General features: G+C 41.1%; 2 protein-coding genes across 8 annotated transcripts in view; both read right to left on the bottom strand.

Annotated features, from left to right (window-relative positions):
* LOC121850201 (protein diaphanous homolog 2-like) overlaps positions 1-856 on the bottom strand; it is a 203,901-nt gene extending 203,045 nt beyond the window's left edge. The window contains exon 1 of the mRNA XM_042340715.1: positions 685-856. Within this exon, the coding sequence (XP_042196649.1) occupies positions 685-783 (99 nt within the window). The 5' untranslated portion in view covers positions 784-856. The remainder of the gene's footprint in view (positions 1-684) is intronic.
* Positions 857-2,336: 1,480 nt separating this feature from the next.
* Positions 2,337-18,917, bottom strand: part of cunh4orf33 (chromosome unknown C4orf33 homolog) — a 30,952-nt gene continuing 14,371 nt past the window's right edge. For 5 of the 7 annotated variants that reach the window (XM_042338934.1, XM_007897708.2, XM_042338936.1 and 2 more), the window contains exon 6: positions 18,377-18,801. In XM_042338934.1, the coding sequence (XP_042194868.1) occupies positions 18,693-18,801 (109 nt within the window). In that variant the 3' untranslated portion in view covers positions 18,377-18,692. Of the gene's footprint in view, positions 2,459-4,733; positions 4,974-18,376; positions 18,802-18,917 lie in introns of those variants that run through there. The other 2 variants (XM_042338943.1, XM_042338944.1) reach the window with 2 other exon arrangements.

Raw genomic sequence — 18,917 nt, 5'->3', positions numbered from 1 at the left:
ACGTGTATATATATATGCACACACCTATATGTATATATATATGCACACACACACATACACCCACATATATGTATATATATGCATATATATATATATATATGCACACACATATATATATATATATGCACACACATATATATATATATGCACACATATATATATATGTGCACACACACACATATATATATGCACACACACACACATATATATATACGCACACACATATATGTATATGTATATATATATATGCACACACACACACAGAGAGGGAGGGAGGGAGGGGATAAATAAATAAAGGACACAATAAAGAGTAGCCCTCTGCAAAGACTTCATCGCCAACGACGCTCCATAGTTTCTCGGTGGTGCATTCGGGCTTTCGCTTCGGAGAGAAACGCGGCGACGGTGGCGATGTGACCCGTTCAGAAACCGGGTGGAGGCAGACGGGGGTGTGCAGTGTGTGGGGCTGGAACCCGGGGGGGGGGGGGGGACTGGGGGGGGGGGGGGGGGACGGACTGAACCGAGCAGTGCAGTGCAGTGCAGGTCTCAGTGCGGTGCAGCGCTCGGAGCAGAGACCGACACAGTTCACGGCACATCGCAGGGACTGGAGCTCGGGGGGGGGGTGGTGGGGGTCGGGGGGGAGGTGGGGGTGGGGGGGGTCGGGTGGGGGGTACCGAAAGGACTTACAAATTTGCTCCTCTTCCCATCCACTTCCTCGGCGGACTTCTTCTTGCTCTTCTCTTTCTCGTTGCGGGGAGCATCGTATTTGCGCTGCTGGTGGTCCATATTCCGGCAGATTGCAATCAACAGAAGAACTTCTAGATATATATCTATATATATATAGATGTAGATATCTATCTATCTATCTATCTATATATATATATATGTGTCTCAATTGTATAGGATGTATTTGCACTTCAGCAATGCTGCTATTGCTGCTGCAATCCGGTGAATTCAGGGCCGCCTTCTCCCTGTGCGTTTGCAGCCAGTGATGCGGGCGGTCGGGCGGTCGGTCAACGGTCCAGACTGCCCATTGCACCGAGTCTCTCTGTGCCGCGTCAGTCAGTCTCTCCTCTCTCTCTCTCACACACACACACACACACACACACACCACAGAGAGAGAGGGACACAGCCTCACAGCGCAGCCCCGCAGCGCTCCTGCTCCCCCGGGGCAGAGGGAGGGGGGGGGGGGGGGGGAGGGGGGAGAACGCTGCCACACACTGATTGACTGCCACTGGGACCACTCACAGCCTCCCCTCCCTCGCCTGCCTGGTGCCCTCCTCCATTGGATGCTGCAGTCTCTGTCTGTCTGTCTCTGTCTGTCTGTCTGTCTGTCTTCCCCTTTCCCACTTAACTCCTCCACAAGACCACTTAAGCAGGACAGGGGGTGGGGGTAGGGGTTGGGGCAATCATTTGGGGGCAGTGAGAATTTAACCCACATGCAATGGCCCCCTGATCACACTTCATTTTTTGGGGGGTTTCAAAGCTACCCGAGGGGGGTGGGTGGTTGGGGGCGATGGGGCGGAGGGACAGTGTGTGAATGCTGTATTGTACTCTTGTGTTATATCTCAATGACTTGTGAGTTAGACGGATACACTGGTGACTGTCCTCCCCGGCCGGGGTGGGGGGGGAGGTAAAGCTCGGGGCTCTTTGGAGCTGAACTGGCTCCAAGGTGACGTGCCTGGCAATCGAATGTCGGGACCGAGCCAGCCCTCTCTGGCGGTCTCGGTAGTCCAGTTCCGACGCCAGGCGGGTCTGCAGTATTCCAGGGCACCGCAGATGACAGCACAGCACAACCTGGCTTTTATCGACAGGACCCGGAAGGGCAGACCAGTCATTGGGGGCAGGGAATCATCCCACTCAGCTCCTGTTAACCCTGCAAGCCAAAGCCCTGACCGGTAGGATGGTCCGAGTTGGCCAAGTAACAGGAAGCTTGCCAGGCAGTGCTCGCAATGGCAAGCTATGCGGTTTTAACTGGTTAGATTCCAACTCAACACACACTGTGGGGTATCTTGAGCTTTGGCCCTTACCAACCTGTACCTAATACGCTCTGAAATTAGGTAAGCAGGATGCATCTGTCCAGGGAGAGAGTGCGCATTGCAGACACAGGGAAATTTCCACTTGCAGGTGGTGTACATCTGTGAAACTCTCAGTCTGGTTTGGATGCTCATAAGCTTGGTGAAGGGTGTACATGGCTGACCCAAAAATCAATGGATAGAGCATATCTGTATTACATTTTAAAAGACTTTGTATAAAAAAGTGTAGCTGACATTACAATGCACAAGTGACTAGATACTCATTTTATTTGACTCTAATAATCGTGAATTATGTCTTCTCTTCCTCATATAATCTTCAATTGATACTTCCCAAGCTTAGCTTCAACTGATGCCTACCGCTTGATATTTCTGATCTTCTGTCCAGCTATTTCCAACGTTGCCATTCTATGTGCTCTGGTATGAACCTTCGTAAAAAGATAGTGAGTTGGCGATGAGAAATTACAAAATTGCCTCTGTCTTAGGTGTGCTGCGCTGGTTTAAAAGGTGCATCACACAGGAATTTGTTTATTCCTCCATCTATACAACGGCTGATGTTTGATATTGATTTTTGGAAGACATTGGCACAACAAAGATAAATAAAACAAAAGAAAGCCTACACTAGTACAATAGTGCAGTATTACAGATGGCTAAATCTCAATGCACATTCTGAGGTACCCGAGCCTTGTATCTTGCCTAATGGCTAATCCTCTCTGGAGTTAGGTAGGCAGAGTGCATATCAACAAATGAATAATATAATTTAACATTGTATCATTTATTCACCACAGTTTCAAGTTACCGCACTTTTACAGTGAATCCTGTGCTTTGAGATGTCCTCCCGACAAGAAAAATGCTATATCAATTGCAAGAATATATATAAATATAATATAATTTCTACCACAGAACTTGGTTGGGAGAGGGATTCTCACGACAGTGAGCATTTGAAAGGTCTTACTTTTCATTATTTATGAGATTTTTTATACAATGTCCGATCACCATCTTCACAAGGATTGCAATGACTTAAAGAGACCCCCACCCACTCCTCCCACACACGCAATCGTTTAAGCAACTTGGGATGGAAACACAGAAAAACAGAAGAAGCAATTTATTGTTCTACCAATTTATTAGATATTAGATCCTTTAAACCAGTGCTCCTCACCATATCCCTTAATACCGCTACTAAAAAGCATGCCAAGCCCCTATAACCACATGAAGGACGCTATATAAATCCAAGTTGTTGTTATTATACTACCCAGGTATTTATCCATCTCTCTTTTAAACATCCTTATTGATTTAATTTCTAAGCTTTCTGGGGTAGCGCATTTCACATTCATTCACCCTCTGTGTGAATAAATATTTTCTGATCATCACATTCCTTACAGAACAGAATTACACCAGACAATAAGGTTCCATTCCAGTGTATTACGATGGTTGTGTCAAGATAGTTGTGTTTTATAGTTTGATGTTTCTACCTCTGTTCTCCTTTGCCTCCACCCACTCAATTTTCTCGGCTCCTCTCCTAAAGGGATGACTCATACAGGGGGAGTGTCATGCATTCTGGCTTGAACAGCTTTAATTGTGCACTGGTGTTTTTATATAATAATCCTTGCATTTGATATAGTACCTTATCACATCTTCGAGAGTCTCAAAGCGCTTCACAGAATATACTGTGAAGTGAATTGTATAGTTTGTGGGTGAAATGCGGCAGCCAATTGAATGACCAATTATTATTTTAATAATAAGTATACAGGATACCAGGCTTTATAAACATGAGCATAGAATACAAAAGTCAGGAAGTTATGATGAACCTTTATAAAACACTGGTTAGGCCTCAGCTACAGTACTGTGCTCAGTTCTGGGTACCACACTTTAGGAAGGATGTCAAGGCATTGGAGAGGGTTTACCAGGATGGTACCAGGAATGAGGGACCTCAGTTATCAGGAGAGGCTAGAGAAGCTAGGATTATTCTCCTTGGAGCAGAGAAGATTAAGAGAGACTTAATAGAAGTTTTCAAAATTATGAGGAGATTCAATAAGGTGAACAAGGAAAAACTACTTCCACTGGCGGGTGGGTCGATAACCCGAGGACACCAATTTAAAATATTTGTTAAAAGAACCAGAAGGGAGGGTTAGGAAAAAAACAGAAACAGAGGTGAGAATTTTTTTTACACAGCGAGTTGTTCGGATCTGGAATGCATTGCCTGAAAGGGTGGTGGAAGCCGATTCAATAACGGCTTTTAAGAGAGAAATAGATACTTATCTGGGGAGGACAAGTTTGCAGTGCTATGGGGAGAGAGCGGGGGATTGGAATTGAATTGGATAGCTCTTTTCAAAGAGCCAGCACAGACATGATGGGCCGAATGGCCTCCTTCTGTGTGGTATAATTCTATGATTCTATTATCCACGGAAAAGTGACTACCAACTGGGGTCCTACTTACTACTCGGTAAACAGAGGAGCGTGGAGTAAGGAAACTTGCCCAACAAGTTTCTAAATTGGTCATTTTCAATCCACGACTGTTTGTGGGACACTGCTGTGCGCAATTGACTGCCGAGTTTCACCCACAAATAAACAGTCAATTCACTTTACAGCATATTCTGTGAAGTGCTTTGAGACGTCTAGAAGACGTGAAAAGCGCTATATCAAGGATTATTATTATTACTAGGATTTCTCCCTGCCCAGGAATCAAACCCAGGTCCTCTTGCTTGCTCTAACCACTAAGCTACAGGTCTCCACGGTATCAGAAAGTTTTCACAATATGTAATCTGACAATCAAACAATTGTCTATATTCTTATCACAAGTAAGTGAGAGTTCTGACCAGAGAATAATTTTTTTTGATGGCTCAGGAAGACTAATATCCTGCAACATTTCCAATAATGTTAATAACTTTTCAGAAAACAACGCTTTTCGAATCCCAGTGTTCATTTCACATTCAATCTTCATGCCTGAAAAAAATCATAGAAATTTTTTAATGATATTCATTATCTTTAAAATAGTATTATTTCATTATGTTCGTATGGTAGGAAATCCCTTCATAAATAAGCAATGAAGCAGTCCTTATTTTTGGGGTTGCCACTTTATAGGATCTTATAAATATTTTTATCATGTGCATTGAAAGACAGTCTGGAAATTATAAAATGAATGAAAAATGATGATTTTTGTATGAACCACCACTTGCTGTCCACTTTGAACTTTTTATAGAAGATGGAATGTTCCTAAGTGTAAATGTGTAAGCATAGAGAAATGACTCCAAGAGCTGAGCTTTTACTCTTGCACTCAGATCAGTTGCGAGAAGCAACATCAATAACATGACAACAATATTCGCTTATATAGCATCTTTCACATAGGATGAACATATCAAAGCACTTTACAAAGACAGAGTGGGAGCCTGAGCTGGGAGAGAGATAAGGGTGGGATAGGGGGGGAAGGGCCAAAGACGCAACAAAGAGATGTGTCTTCAGATGGGTTTATGCAAGTTATTATTATAATGTTAATATAAGACCTGCTCCAGTTGCTTACTAACATTTTGCATCAAACTAAAAGATTAATACCTGTACTTCAAATGATGCTTGTGCAATTCTCTCCCAGACAATGTTGTGACCTGGAACTCTGCCTCATGCATGATGATGATTCAATGCAGAGCTAATTTAGCAGGATTGCTGGAGAATATTGACTTTGAGATATCTTGACCATTTTTACCCCGGTTCAATTTCTCCTGGTCCATTTCTGGTTATTTAATCCAGAACTCTGCGGTTCAAATTCTCTCCCAAATGAGGCTTCACAGCCTCATTATTCCCATCCTTGCCAAGCTCCATTGGCCTCCAGTAGTGGATCAAGGTGAAGATTGGTATCTTTGTCTTCAAATTACAGCATGGTCTCCCCTTTTCCTCTCTGTGCAATCTTCCTCCCGACGTGAAAGGCGCTATACAAATGTAATCTTGTTGTTGTTTCCAGCCTTACATTCCAGTTATACCTCTGCTCTTCCAAAACAGTTTGCTCTCTACTGAAGCCTTATGAGCAAATAGTCCCTCCATATACGAATAATGCATATACAATATTAGTAAATGTTGCCAGCATGAAACATATACCTGTAATTACTTTAATGCCATAGATTGGTAAAATCTTGTTTAGTTGACTTGCATACTATTTTATTGCTAAATATTTTGCCTGTAATGGAAATTATTGAACATTTGTTGTACTGTGTACCTTTAAGCGAAATTTGGTAAATGATTGTACTTTGCAACTTTTGTAACCTTGCTAGGAATAAATGGTGTCTGTCATCTCTTTCTAATGTATTTGACTGCTATGCTTTCAAGTGTATTAATAAGTTTATGATATTTCCCTTTCCTTACTTGGTTAGATGTGTTAATGAGTAGAAGTGGCATCACCAAATGGTCCATGTCTTGGGTGAGAGGTATTAATGCATAATAAAGGGTCATAAATGAAACAACAACAACAACAAAATTACATTTATATAGCGCCTTTCATGTTGGAAGGAAGTTCCAAGGTGCTGGAAATTGAGTGCAAAGCAACCTTCCCTTATCGAAGTCCATGTTTTTATAAATGGAGTCAAGATGAGGTCGGGGGTACAAGGAATGTTTTAATGAAATGGTTTTGTGGAAGAAATGGTAAAATCGAGGAAATAATATCTGTGAGTTAAGCTAGGTGGTTAGAGGAGAAAAAAGAATGAAACAACCAAATGGGTATAACTGTAGCTGTTGTAGCTGATCGATGTAGCTGATTCTGTATCATGCACATTGCTATATAAAGGTTTCTTAGGCGGAACATTCTGTCTCTGTGAACTTGATTATCTCAGGATCTGAATAATTAAAATATATTGGCTATTTAAGTCAACACTACTCAGTTCAATTTCATGTCGGGGGGACGTCTTTAACGGACTTGAACCCTTGTTACTGTTATGTGTATAATATTGCAGTTATACCATCTAAAATGCACCCAATGATTGTTGTTGGATGAGTGTAACACTGCTGATAGCAGCTGTAACTTTTTCAGGGACAATTCACAGTCTACAGACCTGAAATTTCACATGGTTTTAGCCTGAAGACAACTCATAAAACTTCAGGTTATGCAGAATATTGGCAAATTCTTAAAATAGATCTAAATATTGCAGTCAGTTTTTCGCAGTCTTTGATATATCCCTGAAGGACCTCGCTAAATTAACTTTCTTCCTAAATTATTGAGAAGTTATGTGCATAGTTTGATGTGTAAACAATCCCCAGTGGTGTAGTGAACACTGGTAAATACTGCAGTTTCATACAGGGGTTTACCCTTCATTTATTGTTCATGGATTTTCAGGTTTTCAGCAGGTTTACACTATGCTGGCACCAGTGAGCAATACAGGACAGTATACCTTATCAGAAATAATCATTCTGAAATAATGTCTCCACGCTTTTATTATAAAGTATTTTGTATAGAATGTAGATTGGAATTATCATTTATAAAACACTCAAGCTTTACTCTCAGCATTTATAATGTAATTTCTAACACTTGAAGCTTGAAATTTCACCTCATCTTAGCCTGTACGATAGCTTATCTTAAAATTAAAGATTTGCAGAATTAAGGGCAATTCTTAAATTCAATCAGTTATTTGGAATATCTATGAATACAGGAGAGTATAATTTATCAGCAATTATAATCCTGAGAAATGTCTCCCTGCTTTTGTTACAGTATTTTATATAAAATGTGGATCTGAGTTATTAATAAAATACTCAAGCTTCACTCTCAGAATTTCAATTAGATTCATTTGGAAGCTTTTTTTTAAGAACTGCAGTAATCTTGCTTCTAAATTAACACAAATTTATCTAAAATTTTTCACAATTCTGAATAAACGATGGGATAATGCTACATGCAAAGTAACGGCCGCATTCACCTACAATCTGGAGTTATTGGCCAGGCCGAGAGTAAGAAACTCTTGTATAAAATTACGAGTGTACAAAATCATGAGGGATTTTGTTAGGGTAAATAAAGAAAAGTTATTTCAATTGATAGTCAGTAACTAGGGCATGTGGTTATAAGATAGCCACAAGAACAGTATAAGGAGAACTTCGGGGGCATTTTTCACCCAGAGAGTGGTTGAGATGTGGAACCCCTTGCCGAGTAGGGTGGTGGAAACCGAGTCCATTGTAGCTTTCAAGGGGGAAGTTGACAGGCATATGAAAGAGAGGGGCTTCAAGTGGTATTGGAATAAGGTGAGGAGGTGACATTGAAGAAATATCCTGGCTCTGTGAGCCACTGCTGGCTTGAAGGGCCGAATGGCCTCCATTTGCAATGTAGATTTCTATGTTTCTGTGTTTCTAACATTTCAGACTGTGCAAAATTTAGCAAACTGTTGAATCATAATAATCCTTGCATTTGATATAGCATCTTATCTCGTCCTTGAGACATCTCAAAGTGCTTCACAGGATATACTGTAAAGTGGATTAGAACACGAGTGTAAGGATCTTGAAGTCGATCCTTTCGATGATGGGGAGCCAGTGGAGCCTGGCCAGAACTGTTGAGATATGGGTACGGTTTCGTCCGGGTCAGTATGCGGGCGACAGAGTTCTGAATGAGCTGGATCTTTTGAATAGCAGAGCTAGGGAGACTGTTGAGGAGTGCGTTTGAGTAATCCAGGTGGGAGGTGACAAACGCATGCACGAGGGTTTCGGCTACATTTGGGTTAAGGTGCAGTCAGAGGCAGACAACGTGGCGGAGGTGGAAGAAAGCAGTCTAGTCAGGGACCAGATGTAGGGGAAGAAGGACAGCTGGGGGTCGAACTGGATGCCTAGGTTGCGCACTGGTTCAGTGATTGTGAGGGAGAGCCCAGGGAGTTTGAGAAGTTCAGATCCACAGGAGTGAAGACGTTGATGGGAGCCAAGGAGAATGGCTTCCATCTTGTCCACATTTAGCTGTAGGAAGTTTGCACTCATCCAGGCCCTGATGTCTGCCAGACAAGCTGATAGAGCATCGGTGGACCTGGAGTCGGTACTGGAGGAGGCAAAGTAGATTTGTGTATCATCCACATGTGGAAGTTTACCCCATGTCTGCGGATGACATCGCCAAGAGGGAGTGTATAGATAAGGAAAAGAAAGGGGCTAAGGATGGAGCCAGGGGTACCCTGCAGGTGACCAGGGAAGAGCGGGAGGAGAAACCATTTGCCAAGATGAAATGAAGGCAGTTGGTTAAGTAGGATTCGAACCATGTGAGTACGATCCCACTGAGGTAGATGAGGGCAAAGAGAATGGAACAGCCTGAGGAGAGAGACTGGTTGACCGTGTCGGCCAGCAGGGAGGGAGAGGAGGGGAAGTTAAGTGATGAGCAGCTGGGTGGGGAGAGGATCGAGGCAGCAGGTGGTGAACTTCATTTGGGTGATTGTGGTTGAGAGGGACGAGGGAGAAATGGGGGTAAAGGAGTGTAAGGAGGTGGGTAGTGACAGGAGCCATGGTGGAGGGAGAAGGCGGTGTGAATGGTCTGTATGGGGTGGAAGGTGACATCGGGAGGAGGATGACGCAGTCAAGCGGATGTTTTCGGTCTTTGAGGCGAAGAAGTCTTGGACCTCTTCACACTTAGCGTTTGATAGAGGCGGCTTGAGGAGGTGCACGGAGGAGGTGATGGACGGTGGAAAACAGCATCTTTAGATGGTTGTTTGCCTCCAGGATGACTTTGGAGTAAACGTCAGCTTGTGCCTGGGAAAGGGAGAGGCAGTAGGCGCGGAGGTGCTCGAGCCACAGCTGGCGGTGAATCGTGAGGCCTGATTTCTGCCATCTGCGCTTGAGTATCCCGGATTTTCTTTTAAGTGAGGGGAGATGACTGTTCTACCAGGAGGAGTGGGTGGGTTTGGAAACAACCCTGGACTTCAGGGGAGCCAGGGAGCTAAAAGTTGCGGAGAAATGGTCATTCAACAGCTTGATGGCTGCATCAGGATCACTACGGGTGGAGAGCCAGAGGGCGAGGAGATCTGAGGAAGAGAGGGTATTTGTGAGGGACTCAGGAGGAAGCTTTTTCCAGGGACTCCCTGCGAAAAGTAGATGCCACAGAATCATCATGTTCATCATCCATCAGGTGTTGGGGACATTCAATACGGTTCACAAATGAGCACATTGAAAGTGTGGTGACTGGGGTGGAATCCTGTAGCTCAGTGGTTAGAGCATTCGTTTTGTAAGTGAGAGACCTGAGTTCAATTCCAGGCAGGGCGAAACCGTGGGCAAGTTTCCTTACTCCAAACGCCTAATAATAATCCCTCCAAAAAAAAATTAATAAATTGGTCATTTTCAATCTACGACTATTTGTGGGACATTGCTGTGCGCAATTGGCTGCCGCGTTCACCCACAAATATACAGTCAATTCACTTTACAGTATATTCTGTGAAGCGCTTTGGGACGTCTAGAAGACGTGAAAAGCGCTATATCAAATGCAAAGATTATTATTATTATTATTATTACCTGTTTGTAACTAGGTGACTCACACATCTTGTGGTAAATTCACAACTTCTGACAAAGAAAAAAATGTCCTTCTAGTGATTCTAGGAAGGAAGGCCAACAGATCTAGAAATAGGATTTGAGAGGTTTGCTGTGGAGGCATTTTTAAGACCTTTATATCAAAAAAGAGTTTCTACTGCTGGCCTTTTCCGTAAGGAGGGGAGCCAGTTTCTTAAAATCTTTGAAATGGCTTCTTTGGAAAGTTGGGAGTACAAAAGATGGAAGACTCAGAACATTACCTCCACCTCCACAACACACAAGCCCCCTAATATGTGCAGCAAATGTGAACTTCTGCATGTCATCAATCTGAATGTTTTATTCAGCTAAAAACTATTATAATTTTGTAATGACACAATCAACAAGAAGAGAAAAATAAATACTTAACACTGAAAGGAGACAATAGGACATTTCGAAAAAGAGAAACACAACATATTTACAATTAATATAGTATATATTCTTTTAATTGAATTTTCTACACTATTTCTTAAAGAATTAAAGAATTTGTTAAAAACTACCCGTAACTTAGCCTTTAAGTCAAATTGCAATCGAGCATTTCATACGGAGTAAACATTTGGAAAAGTTAAATGAGGTCGGGCATTCCCATTTTATTAATTGTATTGATCAATAGGTCTAGAGAGAAATTAACATCAAATAATTTTTATGTTGAGGGAGGAGGGATTTTGATGTAGTTTTCCACCAGGTTATATTTACTCCAAAATATTTAAACTCCCTCATATACCTTAATTGTGATTCAAAGTAAATGTGACAACTCATCTAACTATTGCCTTCTTGGGGAAAAGATAGTGACCTTGCCCTCCTCGAAGAACTACCTTTTTTTTACAAGCTACATGATTTCATGTTGCTGAGATTATGTAAATTAATATTCATGGCCTATTCCCATCTCTGAGACGTGTGGGGAAGGCTTTTCTCCTTCAAATGTCTCCTTCGTATCACAACAAACACAATCTGGCCACGTAAGGTACCTATATTATAATTAACAGCTATTTTGGGTTGGCCTGTGTCCTTTTCAGTGCTGACTTTCCAAAATGTTCTCAGTTGTTAATGGTGACTGCCCTCTCTTCTCTTCATACACACACACACACAACTGATGTTCATTGCTTTATTGGATATCATTAGCCTTGAGCTCAGCAAGCATAAATCCACTAGTAGATATGAATCATCTGCCTTCAGTACAGATTCTTGGATCTCATCAAGTTCTGGAGATACCTATGGCCTCAGAGAGGAACTTGCATCTTCTCCCATCACTTTGATTATACTATAGTTTTCTCAAACTCTGAACCCACCAGTTTATTCTATCCTCCTGGGAGTTGGGGGTTGGGTCGCTGGGAGAGGGAGGAGGGAGAGTAAGCAGGGTATTCTTGGAGCTGAGCTGACTCCAAGGTGACATGTTTGGCAACAGAATGTCAGAATCCAGCCAACCCTCTGTGCCAGTAGCACAATTCCTGAGCCAGACAGGTCCGCAGTATTCCAAGGCACTGCTGATGGCTCATGGGCAAGGCTTGGAAGGGCAGAACAGTCTTTGGGGATATGGATTCATCCCACTCAGCAACCATTAAGCCTGCAAGCCAAAGCCTAATGGGTAGGGTGGTCCTAACTGGACAAGAATGGGAAAGCTTGCCAGACAGTGCTCTTAATGACAAACTACACAGATTTATCTAGTTATACTCCAGCAGTATCCCAATGTACATTTGTGATACTGCTGGAGTCTAACCAGCTAAAACCCAAGCCTTGGCTTTTGCCAACCTGTTGCCTAATAATCTCCGGAATCAGTTAAGCAGGGTGTGGCCTTCAGGGAACGAGTGCGTATTCCATTGCAATTTATATCTCAAGGACTTCAATGTATAGGTGGCATGTATGGAACTCTGTTTAGTTTGGATACTCTTAAATAAGGTGATGGGTTTTTTCCACATGTGACAGACCCTCGGCTGACCAAAAAAACTCCATGTCCTCACCATACATCTTCCCAATACGAAAGATGCTATATAAATGTAAATTGTAATTGTATACTATGATCACAGTGACTAGAACAAGATTCTGATTTTGCACTAGCAAAATCATATTTCCTGGAAATCACACAGTATAATTCTTACTTTGTTGACATTTTGAGGTTTCTGTTTGTTAAGCCAATTGTTGAAAATGCTATGACATTATTATCTGGCAGAAAACACCTGTTAAAATTGCCTACATTCAATGTATTTAATGTGCGATGAAAGTGGGAGACGTATTCCACATATTAAATATGAGTCGCGTAGAGTCTGGAGTTTTGTGTTAATAGCTCTGTTGGCAGATTTCACAATTCCTTTACATCAATCAAGTGCAACAAAGGATATCATTAGTTTAAAACTAAAAAAAAAGAAGAGCTAATCCTTCACACATATGTATAGGAAGAATTGATCGGGCTCAAGGTTTGTGTCTGGGGTTATACTGTAATGCTTAATTTGATTCTAGAGTCTTCCTACATATCAAGACACAGCCATAACCAGGCAATGAGTGTGAGTAAAGTTCAGATTTGGGAAGAATACCCTTTACCAACAACTAAATTACATTGGTATAGTGCCTTTCACGTCGGGAGGATGTCTCAAGGTGCTGGATAGTCAGTGTTTCGGACCCGAGCTGGGGGTTTGTACCTTCACACGGGGTAGTGTCTCGGAGCGCTTGCGAGGGTGTATAGTGAGCCGGGTGTCTGACATATGGGGAAACCCATCACCATGTTTAAGAGTATCCAATCATAACATAAAAATAAACTCATTTTCAGTATTACTGCAACATAGCTTTAGCGTGGTTCAATTTAACTGTAAGTTTCAGTTGTCAAAGTCTATAAAGGTTAGATAGTGCAATGTATATAACATACTTATGCTTACAGTATTTTATATAACATGAATTATTCTAGCATAATGTATAAATCTTTTTGATCATGCAACAGATTGTATTCAATATCTCTCCCGCCCCCTCCACAACCTCACAATGAAGAAGGCAAAATAAAGTGAGGAAAAATGAACAAGCATTTATTGTGCAACCATTTCTCAATGTGAAAACTTAGCAGAAAACCTATTGTGCATCCTATTTACTCACACGTAATCCACTCCTTCTGGACATCAAATTGAATTTGCCCATCATGAGAAGTTGGACATCAACACGTTCGAATGAAATAAACAATGGATGTGTGCAAAATAATGCTGGCAAAAGCTAAATAATGACTTACTAAGCGAGAAAGGCACTTAATCATAGATCACACCACGTGGCTCAGTACAATACAGCATTACATTCACTACCAACTGGAACATCACTCAGAACCAAGGCTATGACTTAACAATTAAACAAACCCCTTACAGCTACAATATAGAGGACTCAAGTGATTAGATGTATTGGCTATCTTCCAACATACCACTTCGCAACAGTTAAGTTGTGTAAACATTTCTGCTTTTGCCCATTATATTCACCCACAAAACACAAAGTCTCTGCACTTCACTGTGTATCCTGTGAATCGCTTTGGGACATCCTCCTGACATGAAAGGCACTATATTGAATTAAAGATTATTCATTATCATGACACCTGGTACTCCAAATCTCTCCTAATGACAGGAATAAATGTTTGGTGGAAGAGGCTAAAGTCCAAGTTATAGTGGTGGAGCAAAACTTCTGCTTTTTCCTTTCACATATCATCGGCTTCCTGGGTCAGGTCAATCACCTCATCCCAGTTACACTTTCAGACTTGTTCTAAAATATCTGGTTATTACTCTCCTGAGTTATGGTTTGATCCAGAGATTATTTACCTGGCTCTGATGAAATAGAGGAAGCAGTAAATTGTTCAAATGACATTGAATTTGTCTGCCGAGGCTCCTCGCTCCTTTTCTTGCATTTAACACAGGTGTCACAGGCAGCAGAAGTCGGTGGGTGGGATGGTGACAAGAGCAAATCTTTTCCACATCTTTGACACTTTTCCCCATTAATCGGTCAAGGTGTGTGGAAGTTCTGGATGCAAATGCTTACCTAGTGTAACGCTTCTACTTGGCTACCTAAACTTTCAAGTCAATAATAGCAAGGTATATCTTCAACTTGTTCCTCTTGTTTCTGTTTCAGGTTGTGTCTTTGAGAGCCTCTGCGGAAAGCAGCCCTCCTGAATACAAGCGTGTGCTTAAACAGGTATGAGGGAGGCTAGGGAGGGAGATATGTTGTATATATTGCGTGTCAGCCAGGCTGAGTTGGTAGCACTCTTGCCTCGGAGTCAGAAGGTTGTGGGTTCAAACCCCACATCAGATCTTGGAACCCACATAGTCTAAGCTGAACCTCCAATGTAGTGCTGTAAGTGTGTTGTATTGTTGGAGGTGCTGTCCTTCAGATGAGACGTTATACCGAGGTCCCGCCTACCTGTGTGAGTGGGCATTAAAGATCCCATGGCACCGTTCGAAAAGGAAAGTGACTTTATCCCGGTGTCCTGGCCAACAATCCCCCAAATAAAATTGGTCACTCACTCCATGACTGTTTGTGGGACACGGGTATGCGCAAATTGTCTGTTGTTTTCGCCCACAAAATAACACCAATTTACAGTGTATTGTGTGAAGCACTTTGAGATATTTTAACGATATGATATGGCGCTGTATCAAATGCAAGTATTACAATTCCTTGCACGTTTGGGAATAGCAGTTGATGTCCAGATTTGTGTGTTTATAGAGGTTACAGACAATGGATGGAAGAGAGCTTAGCAAACAGTTTGTAGATATTAAAACAAACTCATAACTTCAGGTGATCAGATAATTTGTTTTTATGATGTTTGTAATACCCAGTTTGTGAGAGCTTTCTAAACTTCCTTTGTAGTGCTAGCCTCAAATATTACAGACATGCACTTGAGAAAATGTCCCCTGTAGAGCTCCGGAGAGTTACATATTTTTAAAATTTTCCCTTTGACACAGGTTTTCAGAAGTTCGACTTATGAAAGTTTCCTCGTCTCCCCTCAGGCCCCCAGTTGGAAGTCGATGACTCTGAATCACAATTCTTTCCAATGCCATTGTTGCCAATATACTACTCAACAAGAAACACAATTTAACGGATAATTGCAATGCATCATTACTTGTTCCATTCTCCTCTCCGCCCACACACACACCTCACAGCTTAATTGAGATCTATTGAAATTCGTCCCCACTGAGTTGCAGGAATCTGAGTGGCGGGGAACCTCTGTGATTCAAACTTGTGAGCCTTTGATGGGGAAATAAGCACTTAACAGCTTGCACTATTAGGTCACCTTCACTGCAGGTTTCAGTGAGTGCCATTGGTTCAACTTGTAGATCATTTTATCCTCTCCTGGGAAATTCCTTAATTGATTTTTCATCTGCAGAAAACTGTGTGAGTCATTAATTGCTTTAACAGTTGCTGAAGCCTCCATGTTACAAATCAGATCTATCCATAGTCCATTGTGAATATTACATCCATCAAGCTTGCAGTCATTAGAAATATTTTCTATATTTTAGCCTGCAACAATCACTGATCTCACTATTTCTGGATTTTGATAGACATATCAAGAATGAAATGTAAGCCTTCAATTGGATATTTTTTGCATTAACAGTGAGAGGAAATAAAATCAATGGTAGTAAATACTTCTGTTTATTCATTAAATCATGCAATTCTCATATTTCAAAGAATAAAACTAAATTATCATTTGGGAGTTTATGTAATTTGTATTAGCTGTGAGAGGTACTATCACTTAAGAGTAACCTCGGAAACAGCAATACTAGGCTTCTGAAACACAACATTGGGTGGAAAACAGTGCAACTGGGAAATAATTCTCAACAATGGGACAAATAATTTTTCTTTATTTCTAATTTGATTTTTGAACCTAATTTGCTACTAATTAGATTCTTGCTAAAATGAGTTTGTGTTGATGAATAAATTACCATGCCATCCCATTATTACATAAATAATCTGCTAATGTTAATCCCTATGCTGCCTCATTGGGGAAGGTTAGCAAATAATGATGATGAACAGTGTTGTTACATTTCATTCTTAGCAGTATTCAGTTAAACCTGAAACATAAATATGATCAAATGTGTTTCTGATGAACGGGTTGAAAACTACTTTTCTGCCATTGGCCCACAACAAGGGGCTCATGAAAGACCTGCTCCATTCCTGTACTAAAGGTTGAAAAATGTTTCTAAAGTGCTGAGAAGTATAGAATTTTGAAAGAAGTTAATAATAATCCTTGCATTTGATATAGAGCCCCATCACGTTGTTGAAACATCTGGAAGCATTTCACAGAATATATTGTAAAGTGGGTTGACTGTGTATTTTGTGGACGAAGTTTACAATGATTTGAACGCAGATCTAAGTTGAAGATAGCCAAGAATTAAAAAAAATCCTGAAGAATGTTTTTCAGTTGACTTGAGAAAATTCAGTTGACAAAGAATGCTTCAATCTTCGATCTCAAAAACATCTTTTTTGAGTCTTCCTATTCTCATAAATGTATGTACAGTTTACAAGTACTGGCACTGTTCACAACAACCACTCAGGGTTTGCTAACAATATTCAATGAAATCACTTGCATTGTGTGCTACACTCAGATTTCCTCTATAAATGGTTCTTTTATTTTCTCTCTGGACTCATTTTATTGTACAGTTCATAGTCCTAACCTAATGAATGCAACAAGGATTATTCTACACCAAGTTTCTCAGTGTCACTCCTGATACCTTCATTATAATAATAATCCTTGCATTTGATATAGCGCTTTTCACGTCTTCTAGATGTCTCAAAGCGCTTCACAGAATAGACTGTAAAATGAATTGGCTGTATATTTGTTTATCAATCTGATAAGGATATAGGAATTGCTGGAAGTCTGCAGCAGGTCAACCACCATTTAAAAGGAAAACAAGGTTTAAGTTGTGACCATTAATCAGAACTTCGTGCAGAGCTCCATTCGAAATTTTAATGTTTGACTTTCAGCTGCAGACTGATTAGCTTTGGATTTCCAGCATTTTCAGTTTTGATTTCAGATTTCCCAAACTCACTTTTTCTTACTATTTTGCCTTCTATTGACAATCTGATCCATTCTTGTGCATAAACAGCAATGTTGGGGGTGTTGGGGAGAATCACCGGTACTGTTTTGTGGGCATCCATAATGCCCATAAAATACAGTCACTCACTTTATAATATATCCAACGAAGCACTCTGAGACATCCTCCTGACGTCAAAGACACCATATCAAATATAATCGCTATTAATATTATTATTTGAAATGTATCCAAAGCTCCCTGGATGGCTAAGGAAATTTGTATTAAAATGAAACAGAAAAAGGCGGTTTATGATATATGTCAGGTTCAAAATACATTGGAGAATCAATCAGAATACAGAAAGTGCAGAGAACTGAACTGAAAAAGGAAACAAGTGGGACAAAGAGAGTGTATGAGAAAAGATTAGCAGGTAACATAAAGGGGAACACTAAACAACAACAACAACAAGATTCCATTTATAAAGCGCCTTTCACGTCAGGAGGACGTCCCAAGGCGCTGCACAATTGGGTCATGACCCGAGCAGGGGGGAAATGGTCAGGGTGATCTTCTATAAACACATAAAGAGAAAAAGGATGGTCAAAGGAAGGGTGGGGCCGATTAGGGACCAAAAAGGAAAACTTCTTGTGGAGGCAGAGTGCATGGCTGAGGTACTGAATAAGTACTTTGCATCTGTCTTCACAAAAGAGGATGCTGTCAATGTCACAGTAAAGGAGGAGGGGGTGGTAGAGAAATTGGATAAAATAAAACTAGATAGAGGAGGTACTTAAAAGGTTAGCAGCGCTCAAAGTGGGTAGTTGAAGAGGAAACATTTGCAAGGATATGGGGAAAAAGTGTGGGAGTGGGACTGATTGTGTAGCTCTTCCAAAGAGCCAGCAGGCACGATGACCTGAATGGCCTCTTCTGTGCTATTATATTACATGATTCTTTGAAAAGCAGCCATAGGGTTTATACTCTCTTTTTATAATGGACAGTCAGTCATTTTTATAATGTGACATAACTAAATATATTTTCTTTACTCTATTGGCAGTAATAAAGATCTGGTCACATTGAAGATTGAAATCCCATCATAAAGACATAGCGATAAAGATTGCTATTTTTGGCAAACTACGTAATTTAGATCTCTATATGTATCTTTGCATGATTGCTGAGGTTGCAGTACATCAGTCTTTCAGCTCCTGATTCCACTTGCTGACTCCCACAGATCAGAATTAGGTTGCTCCCAATCTTCTTTCATCGTGGACTTTAAGTTGAAATCCTTGAAATATTCCAAGCGATGACTAAGGGATATCAAGCATACCAATATTGTGAAGTCATTTAATATGTGCAAACAGAGGCCAGGAAAACATTCAAATTACTGCATATACAACAACTTGTACTTATATAGCACCCTCCA

This window comes from Callorhinchus milii, unplaced genomic scaffold (assembly GCF_018977255.1).
Source record: "Callorhinchus milii isolate IMCB2004 unplaced genomic scaffold, IMCB_Cmil_1.0 Scaffold1, whole genome shotgun sequence".
NCBI lineage: Eukaryota > Metazoa > Chordata > Chondrichthyes > Chimaeriformes > Callorhinchidae > Callorhinchus > Callorhinchus milii.
The sequence above is the reverse complement of the archived record's forward strand: the minus strand, read 5'-3'. Positions and strand labels throughout refer to the sequence as shown.